General features: G+C 38.5%; 1 protein-coding gene across 1 annotated transcript in view; it reads right to left on the bottom strand.

Moving 5' to 3' along the window:
• LOC103516594 (probable RNA-binding protein 46) overlaps positions 1 to 8,765 on the bottom strand; it is a 35,930-nt gene extending 27,165 nt beyond the window's left edge. Inside the window, exons 1-2 of the mRNA XM_017445889.1 lie at positions 8,761 to 8,765; positions 8,394 to 8,585 (exon numbers count right to left, since the gene is read on the bottom strand). Of these exons, the coding sequence (XP_017301378.1) occupies positions 8,394 to 8,585; positions 8,761 to 8,765 (197 nt within the window). The remainder of the gene's footprint in view (positions 1 to 8,393; positions 8,586 to 8,760) is intronic.
• Positions 8,766 to 10,366: the final 1,601 nt, after the last annotated feature.

Genomic DNA, 10,366 nt, shown 5'->3' with positions numbered 1-10,366 from the left:
CTACATTTAACACTTACTGATCTACCACTTACTTTTGAATGAAAGTCTTCTGAAATTAAACAAACTGGGTAGGTAGGTACCTTCAAATCTCTTCAGGTAGATTGTTAGCTGTTAGAACTCTCCAGCCTACATTTCCCTGCTTTTCCGGAGATACTTGTGAAAAACACCGGAATTTACGAAAAACACTTTTGGCTCGAAAGAAAGAAACCGTTAATCAAAATTCAAATCGTAATGAAAAACACTGCAAAAACATTTGAACCAAAACACACAAAAAAAAACACCTTGAATTCCCTGCGAAAAAGTCGAAAATTCCGAATGTCTAACGTTCCGATTTCCTGAAAAAAACTTGAAAAAGTAAAACTAAAAAGCTAAAAAGCTAAAAAGAGAAGTTAGTGAAGACGAAGACCGTACTGTGATACTGTGATTACTGTGAAGAAAAATAATCTATTTACTAGGTATTTTTAATTTTTTACCCCGACCAAAACATTCAAATCAAATCAAAACCAACGGCAGAGTGAGAGAGAGAGAGAGAGAGAGACAGATAAACAAGTAGCGAGTAGTAGATAGTAGAGGCTGCGGGAAGGGGGGAGTGCAAGAGAGATGGAAAATGTTTTGGTTTGTTTACTTCTATCCTCTTTTGTTGAACGATGTTTTATGTATCTCTGTCTCGTTCTCACTATTCCTCGGGGTCTCAGGGCTGGTTTTAGAAGTTTGGTGAGTTTGGTATTAACTTGTAATCTTGTTCCAGAGGTTTCCAGGAATTCCAGGTCCGAATTCAGGATTTAGATTTTAGAACTTACCTAACTAGAAAATATTTTATTCGAGTAGGTATAAGAAAAGATTTTGAGGCCAGCCTAGTTAGCTTGGTTGGTAGCGCGTCTGCCTTGTAAGCGCTAGGCCGCGGGTTCGATTCCCGCCCGGGGCGGATTTTATGCCGAACGGATAATGTTCGTTCTCAGAACGGCTGGCTTTCTCCTATCCTGTCTTCCTTCTCTCTTCGATTTTCGGGACGATAAGACCATAGCTGTTACAGTTCCCTCTGTCAAACCTATATCTCCCTTGCTTTTTATTATTATTATTATTATTATTATTATTATTATTATTATTATTATTATTATTATTATTATCATTATTTTTTTTTAAAAAAAAAAAAGGTTCGTGAATATTCGTGCTTAGGTTCAACGCTATTTGTTTCAGGGGTAGGTAATAAACCAGATGAATGTTATTGTTCGTGTTAAAACTGTAGGATATGAATGGATTTAAAATTTTAACCCCGGCATTTGGTTAGAACCCGACTTTGGTTTAGGGCCTGAACCAAAGTCAGGGTTGACTGAAATCTCTTTCATGACCTAAATTAGGGGAAGTAACCCAATAATAGAGCTTCCACCCTAAACTTGTGGTACCCTGTCACCATTTTTTCTTTCTCAGTGTAAATAGAAAGTTAGAAAGGTCGGTAGGTATATTTAGATATCCGATACATAGGTAGGTAGGTATATTTAAAAAAGAACATAGGTAGCAGGCAGCTCGGTAGATACCTAATAGTCATGTTTCATTCAGGTCTGACACTTTTTATAGTCACCCTAGTGTAGGGGGTTTAGAGGTTCAATTTATTTTGTTCAATACTAAACAAAATGTATGCGTTTCTACACTGGAGCACAAAAGTTTGGTTGGTGAAAGATCTCACTAGGTGAGAGTGAGAATCCTGCCATTGAAAAAAGGAAAGTAAAAAGCTTTGAAAAAAGGAAAGTAAAAAGCTTTGAAAAAAGGAAAGTAAAAAGGAGAGTTTGCATTTTTTCGGTATACCTACTAGATAAAAGCTCATCTTTTTGTCTTAAAGATAAAAATATAGCCTTTGGTGTTCTAGTTGGCTCTACTTTCAATGTTAATACACGCATTTTAACTGTGTGCTTACTGTAATGGTTGTTACAAAATTTCGTTTCTCACTCGATGACACCTCTTGAACTCGAACCGCCAACCTCCAGACCCGAAGTCCAACGCGTTAACCACTGCCACTGAAGTTGGGTTTTTGAATGAAAATAATGTTGTTACGAAAAAAAGTTGCAATAAGTCATAAGGAAAAAGTCAATCAATTCTGTTCCCAATTTTTCGCACGTGACTGTACAAACATTATGTAGGGGGAAGAAGGTGTCATAAATTAACTATTATTTCATGGGGCGGATTCAGTGCCAGGAAAGCGAGAAATTAAAATATGTGTTTTAATAAAAAACGAGGTAGACAGGGAACAGAGAATAATGGGACGAAAAAGGGAAGCAAAAATTATAAAGCCCCTGGTAGAAGAAGGAGAAGAAGAAGAAGAAGAAGAAGAAGAAGAAGAAGAAGAAGAAGAAGAAGAAGAAGAAGAAGAAGAAGAAGAAGAAGAGGAAGAGGAAGAAGAAGAAGAAGACGAAGAAGGAGGGGAGGAAGAAGGATAAGGAGGGGAATATTGAAGAAGGAGGAGGAAGAGAAAAATGAAGCCATAATAAGAAGGATAAAAAGAGGATTGTGTAGATCGAAAAATAAGAAAAGAGAAGAGAAGAGAGGAAAGTGGTGGAGGAGGATAAGAAGGGGAAGAAAGAAGAAGAAGAAGAAGAAGAAGAAGAAGAAGAAGAAGAAGAAGAAGAAGAAGAAGAAGAAGAAGAAGAAGAGGAAGGGAACGGAGAGAGAGAGAAAAAATAAAAATAACAACATCGGCAACATAATAACATAGCGTTTTATTTAAAACCCGAAGAAAAGTATAAAAAAATCAAGAGAGGAGAAAGGTAAGAGAGGAAGAAAAGAGAGGAGGAGACGAGAAAAGAGAGGAGGAGAAGAGAAAAGAGAGGAAAAGAGGAAAGGAGGAGAGGAAAAGAAGGAAGTGTTTTATTTAAAACCCGAAGAAAAGTATAAAAAAATCAAGATAGGAGAAAGGAAATAGAGGAAGAAAAGAGAGGAGGAGAAGAGGAAAGAGAGGAGGAGAAGAGGAAAGAGAGGAGGAGAAGAGTAAAGAGAGGAGGAGAAGAGGGAAAGAGGAAAGGAGAAGATTTGTGAAGGATTTCAGCCTCACAACGTCAAATCAAAACATGCTTACATACATGATTTGAAGCCCTTTTCCTTCCTGGCAGTCCAGTAGATGGAGGCATTTTGCACCTTGGAAAATAGGCTGGTAGGTTGAGCTGGTTGAGGTATGTATTCCGAGCTCGCAGCAACTTGGGTACAACATAGTACAATTTTATCAGTACATTTGGAGGACGGTGGTTCAAGACCAGTTCAAGTCAGAAATTTAAGAACGGCATTTGTGACAAGAATGATCCACTTTGAACGAGTCACGTAAGGAGCCGAAAAGACAATAAAAAAACTTTCCTAGCCAGCCTAGATTTTCTTGCTCTGTACACCTGAAAGGCCACAAAGAAAATAAAGCCTGAATGAGATACATTGAATAATACACGCCGTCTTTTCGGTTCTTTAACCTGACAGATACCCCGAGGCCCTTGGATGAACGAAAGACGCCTTCTGTCTTTCACTTTTTACGAATAAAGTCGAAAAATAAAGTTGAAAAAGAAAGTAAAAAGTGAACAAAATTTCTTCACTTTTCATTTTAGCGTTCTTTTTTGGTTAATTTCGAGAAAATTGAATTTGTTATGTTCCTTAGATTCCTTCACATAATCCCGCTGAAATATCTACAGAGTGATTCATGATTCAAAGTGTCTACCTAGATACACACTATACAAAAATTTAACCGTTGGTACGTTTGATGAATGTGATGGTCTTTTTAGCTAACCCCCCCCTTTTTTAATTATTTTTATTTTTTCCTGGAGAGGTTTGATAGAGGGACCTGTAACAGCTAAGGTCTTATCGTCCCGAAAGCGAAGAGAAGGACAGGATAGGAGAAAGACAGCTGTTCCGAGAACGAACCTGATCTGTTTCGGATAAAGTTCGCCCCGGGCGGGAATCGAACCCGCAACCTAAATAATGGGTGTGCCCGGTTTGGTCCGGAGTTCCCCTACGTGTTAGAACAAACGATCTCTAACCGTTCCAACCTGTCTCCCTTTTAGCTAAATCCTTTTTTTTTTTTTTTTTTTTTTTTTTTAAAAAAAGAAAAATTTTTTTTTTTTTTTTAGAAGAAAAATTTGGTTTTTAATCAAAAATACCTGCGGCTTGAAACTGAATCCGTCTTCTTTTTTTCTCCTACCCTACATACTCGCACAAACAACATACAAAAAAAAAAAAAAAAAAAAAAAAAAAAAAAAAAAAAAAAATGCTGCAAATTCCTCGAATGTTCATCATTTGGAAATTCCGAATATTTCTCTCTCTCCCCCTCTCCTTTTTAGTCCGTCCTTCCTTTATTATTACAATAGTAATGAAAAAAGGTATAAGGGACGGACTATTGTATTCGCTTCGGTGTCGGTCTGTCTGTCTGTCAGTCAGTCAGTCAGTCAGTCTGTCTGTCTGTCCGTCCCCATAGAAGGACTTATCCAAACCTGGTCGACCTATATATCAAATTAAAGGTCTTTTTACCAGGAACACGAAAATGGTGGTACAAATTTTGTCCAGAGAACCATAAAGCCAAAAAACCAAAAAAACTTGTTCTCTTCTCTATTCGTCTCTTTTCGTCCCCTCTTTCTGCTATCTCTCTCTCTCTTCTGAGTATACCTAGATTTGAATAGCAGTTATTAAAACAGCATGCGAACGTCATATTAAAGTGTGTGTTGTGTGGGTAATAAAAGATTAAATATCATAACAGACCATGAGAAGTAAAACGCAATGATGAATAGAATAGAGTAGAATAGAATGAAATAGAATACAGTAGGATACAGTAGTAGAGTTGGTAGAATAGAATGGAGTAGAATAGAATGAAATAGAATACCTACAGTAGTAGAGTTGGTACGTTGGTAGATCTATGGAGTAGATTTTAATATCTTTCAGATTTATTTCTATATTTTCTATTGTTTCCGACGATTTGGAGACAGATAAAGTTACACTTGCGCACGTGCTTCGTCTGAATTGCATTTTTTTCTTTATTATTATTTTTTTCATTACTATTTATTTTTTATGGCTACCCATGTGGCTTTTACCTATGTAGGTACCTAGGTCGTATCCCTAAACATTTCTGAGTTTAAAAAAAGCGCATTCCTAAAGTTAGTATAGAAATTTACCTGAAAATTTCGATAGATTCCATTCTTTTTTCTGCTCTCTCATGAAAACCTAGCCTGAACAAGAGCATGAGTTCTATTTAAAGTTTAAAATAAATATGATTTTCTCAATAGGTAAATGGAGCAGTTGCAAATGGGGAAAAATTATAAATCAATGACCGATTCCTATGTAAAAAGTTGGGAAAAATCCAAATCTGAGGTCAAAACTCCGAAAAAGTAACTTTAAAAGGTCTAAAATTCAATTTTTAATTGCCGTTCTAATGAAAGAGTTCAAATATGTCTGACGTCAGACGTTACGCAGTTGTTTTTTTCGTCTGGTAGGTAATAGGTAGCGCCACTATGCAAGCGCGCTAGCGGAGGAGCAGAAAGAACTGCGCAGAAACACATTAATGCGCTGCCTGCGAAGGAGCTTTGCTCGGGACATTTAATGTGACGTCATCGCGCCTACGGGAGCGTATGCCGTGACGTCAAAGTTCACGATTTACCGGTATTTTTTAAATCGATTTATCTCGGGATCTAGGCTACGGGAGCGTATGCCGTGACGTCAAACTTCACGATTTACCGGTATTTTTTAAATCGATTTATCTCGGGATCTAGAGTGACGTCAAAGTTCACGATTTACCGGCATTTTTTTAATCGATTTATCTCGGGATCTAGAAGTCGTAGAAGAAAAAGATTCCGTTAGTCCTTCAAAGTTCACGATTTACCGGCATTTTTTAAATCGATTTATCTCGGGATCTAGAAGTCGTAGAAGAAAAAGAAAAATTCCGTTGGTCCTCATTTTTTCTGCTCTATGACGTTGAAACATCACCCAAGTAAGCGCAACTTATCTATTATCCTAGTTACCTAGTTCATATTATTTATTACCTACATGTAGGTAGGTATACCTATAATAGGTATCTAGCTACTAGCTATGAATATTTTTATTATGCTCTTTTTTCTTTCAACTTTTGATCTTTTTCATATTTCAATGCCTTGTCTAAAATATTTAACTTAAAAAAAAAGAAAAAAAAAACTTTTTAACTTTTCATGTTTTTTGTCTAAAATGTTTAATGCCTTGTGTAAAATGTTGAAAATGCATCTCATGGCTTAATGGCTAATGGATGAGATGCTGTTCGAATCAAAAGCTCCAGATCTACTCCAGCTCCTCCACACCCCCTAGAGCTCCTCCAGATAAGCGTGGTATTCATTACAACCAATGGTGGACAGGGAAATCTGAGAGCTTTCACTATTTATCATACCCTGGGGAAATTCTGGTGCAGTTGTTTATTTCTGATGGAGAAGGAGGAGGAGAAGGAACAGGAAAAGAGGAAGAAAAAAAGGAGAAAGAGGATCAGACAAAAGGAAAGAGAAATGGAAAAAAAAGAAGGAGGAGGAGGAGGAGAAGAAGAAGAAGAAGACGACGGAGGAGGAGGAGGAGGAGGAGGAGGAGGAGGAGGAGGAGGAAGAAGAAAAAGAGGAGGAAGAGAAGAAGGAAGAAGAAGAAGGAGGAGAAAGAGAAAATGAAGCCATAATAAGAAGGATAAAAAGAGGATTGTGTAGATCGAAAAATAAGAAAAGAGAAGAGAAGAGAGGGAAGTGGTGGAGGAGGATAAGAAGGGGAAGAAAGAAGAAGAAGAAGAAGAAGAAGAAGAAGAAGAAGAAGAAGAAGAGGAAGGGGACGGAGAGAGAGAAAAAATAAAAAAAATAACAACATCAGCAACATAATAACATAGCGTTTTATTTAAAACCCGAAGAAAAGTATAAAAAAATCAAGATAGGAGAAAGGAAATAGAGGAAGAAAAGAGAGGAGGAGAAGAGGAAAAGAGGAAAGGAGAAGATTTGTGAAGGATTTCAGCCCCACAACGTCAAATCAAAACATGCTTACATACATGATTTGAAGCCCTTTTCCTTCCTGGCAGTTCAGTAGATGAAGGCATTTTGCACCTTGGAAAATAGGCTGGTAGGTTGAGGTATGTATTCCGAGCTCGCAGCACCTAGGGTACAACATAGTACAATTTTATCAGTACATAGGGTATACTTCACATTTGGAGGACGGTGGTTCAAGACCAACGGAGCAGTTGCAGTTGGGTAAAATTTTTGAATAAAAGGTCGATTCCTACGTAAAAAGTTGTGAAAAATCCAAATCTGAAGTCAAAACTCTGAAAAAGTAAATTTAAAAGGTCGAAAATTCAATTTTCATTTGCCGATCTAATGAAAAAGCTCGAAGAGTATACTCTCTCTCTCTCTCTCTCTCTCTCTCTCGTTCTAATAGGGTACTAAATTTAATGTTTACAATATTTCCTATGGGACCCACACCCTTTTGTGTTGCAGTCATAATAGCGTTTCTTAAAGAGAGAGAGAGAGAGAGAGGGAGAGAGAAAGAAAGAGAGAGAGAGAGAGAGAGAGAGGAGGGTAGCGTGTCTGCCTTGTAAGCGTTAGGTCGCGGGTTTGATTCCCGTCCGGGCGGATTTCATCCTAAACAGATAAGGTTCGTTCTAGGAGAAAGTCTCTTATCCTGTCCTCCTTCTCTCTTCGATTTTGGGACGATAAGACCTTAGCAGTTACAGTTTCCTCTATCAAACCTCTTAAAAAAATCTTCTGTGTTTGAGAAACGCCAGTTTCTTACTCCAGTTTTGTTCTTGTTATCAGAGAAACTATGTATGGTATTTTATGATAGTAAAATTGACTTTTACGATATCATGCTCCTTTTTTTCCTTTTTATATCACCTTTATTCCGAGGTATACCCTTGCAAATTTTAATATGGGTTTTAATATTTTAATATTTCTAAGTACTACTCATAAAATGGGTAGAACTTTTAATATGGGTAAGTAGGTACTGAGAAGTAAAATGGGTAGGTGTAGGTACTAGGACTTACTAGGTACTCATTTTATGGGTAGTTCTCGTGACGTCAAAGTATTCTCAGAGATGTCTCTAGAAAATCACAGGTGACGATAAAATTGCTGATGATAAAGGTAGAATGACAGTACTATCATCACGTCGCGTGAGCTCATGTGACGTGATAGTAGTGTGTCTGTAATGAATAAGAACAAGATTACCTACAATATTTTTTGAAAACTTTGAACTACATCTTTCTGACTCCCCATGAGTTCACGTGACGTGACGGGACGTGATGATAGTGTGTTTCTACTTGTATTATTCTTTAACCCATCAAATATACGAGACCTTGTTTAGACTGCTGGGGTAAAGGGACTTTTCAGTCCTATTCGGGCAGGATAAGTAATGTAGACCACAGAATCCACAGATGAGTCAATCACACCTACCTCTCATTATCGAGGACGGTGTTGGCCGCCCAGAGCAGTGACTTTTCCGTGATGTTGAAATAGGACAAGGGAACTGCCGCACCCAAATCTACCATGCGCTGAACATTGGACTTCTGGTCCCCGTAGAAGTCCACCCCGACCAGGGGAACAGCATGGTGGATGGCTTCCAGAACACTGTTTACACCTCCGTGACTGATGAATAGGCGACAGTTTGGATGAGCTGCAAAGGTCGCAGAAAAAAGGTAGGTACGATGTTAAATTCAACTAGGTTTGTAGATTCGTAGAGGCTTAAAACATCCTTCAAGGCTGTTTGCCCCTACACCTTTGTAATACAGCTCTCTGACTTTCAACTTGCAATAAATCTTACACCATTGAGTTCTAAAACACCCAACTTACAGAACGGAAAATTAGTTGTCAAGATCCTAGGTGACTGTTACTACTGTGTTAGCGGACTTCCCATATCCCGACCTAACCACGCTTACAACTGTGTTAATATGGGACTAGAAATGATAGGCGCTATTCGGTAAGCTTACAGCTTTGCTAGCTAAATTTCCAAATTCTAGTACAATCGAATCTGTCTAGCTAGGACCCGTCTAAATGAGAAATATGGATGAAACGAGAAATAATCGTAGCCCCTTCATTTATAATTGTAATTGGGGAACACTTTTGTGATAGGGAAACCTGGATAAGTGGGAAAAAATTGCCGGTCCCTTGTATTCCCTAATAGACATCAGGTTCGACTGTATTTCAAGCTAGGGAACTATTCTATTTTTTCCCATCTTTTTTTCTATGAAGGTATAATATATTCTATTCTATCTTCTATCATTGCCATTTCTATTCTATTCATACGAGGAAAAATGTAACATTTCCAGGGGTTTATGTTATTTCTAATGTGGTAATGTGGTGGGAGTTTTCATAGCGTGATGTATCACCATAAATTTCACTTTTTTCCCCTTTCTCTCCCTTTTCCTCTTCCTTTTCCCTCTCTCCCTTTCTTTTTCTTCTTTTCCCTTTCTTTCTCTTCTTATCTCTCTCTTCCTCTCTCTTCCCAGGTATTTGTAACATTTTCCTGTTCTGCCCATTGTATCGTTTCTGTGGTTTTGACAAAGCAAATTTCAATCCCCCCCCCCTCCAAAAATTCCCAATATTCTCCCTCATTTTTCTTCCCTTCCGTCCCTTTTTCCCCTTTTCTCTTTGTCTCTTCCCTCTTATTTCTCCCTCTTCCATTTCTCTTTTTCCAAATAGCCTAGTACTGCTTTTAACCCTCTGTCTCTCTCTCTCCTTTCTCTCTTTCTCTTCCATTCCCTCTTTCCTCTCTCTTTCCCATTTAACATCAATGTGTTTTCCCTCTCTCTCTCTCTCTCCTTTCCTTCCTCTTTCCTCTTCCTTCTACGACCTCCTCTGATACCAATGTGTCCGACTCTCCCCCCCCCCCCCCCCCCCCCCCCCCCCCCTCTCTCTCTCTCTCTCTCTCTCTCTCTCTCTCTCTCTCTCTCTCTCTCTCTCTCTCTCTCTCTCTCTCTCTCTCTCCATACTCATATTCCATCAATAACCAATAGTTCCTATCTCCTATTTTCATTGTTTCCTAGACCAAAAGGGCAAATCAGTCAGTCGTTAAATAGATCAGTTGCGCTTACTTGGGTGATGTTTCAAAGTTATAGAGCAGGAAAAATGAGGACCAACGGATTTTTTCTTTTTCTTCTACGACTTCTAGATCCCGAGATAAATCGATTAAAAAAATGCCGGTAAATCGTGAACTTTCACGTCACGGCATACGCTCCCATAGGCTATGACGTCACATCAAATGTCCCGAGCAAAGCTCCCTCGCAGGCAACGCATTAATGTGTTTGTGCGCATACGTTTCTGCGCAGTTCTTTCTGCTCCTCCGCAAGCTCGCTTGCATAGTGGCGGTACCTAACGAAAAAAAAAAAAAACACGCCAAAAACCCACCGCCACACAATTTTATGCCCCAC

The sequence above is a fragment of the Diaphorina citri genome, unplaced genomic scaffold, assembly GCF_000475195.1.
Source record: "Diaphorina citri unplaced genomic scaffold, Diaci psyllid genome assembly version 1.1 scaffold3, whole genome shotgun sequence".
Taxonomy (NCBI): Eukaryota; Metazoa; Arthropoda; class Insecta; order Hemiptera; family Psyllidae; genus Diaphorina; species Diaphorina citri.
Note: the sequence above shows the minus strand (reverse complement) of the source record. Positions and strands in the feature narration are given on the sequence as shown.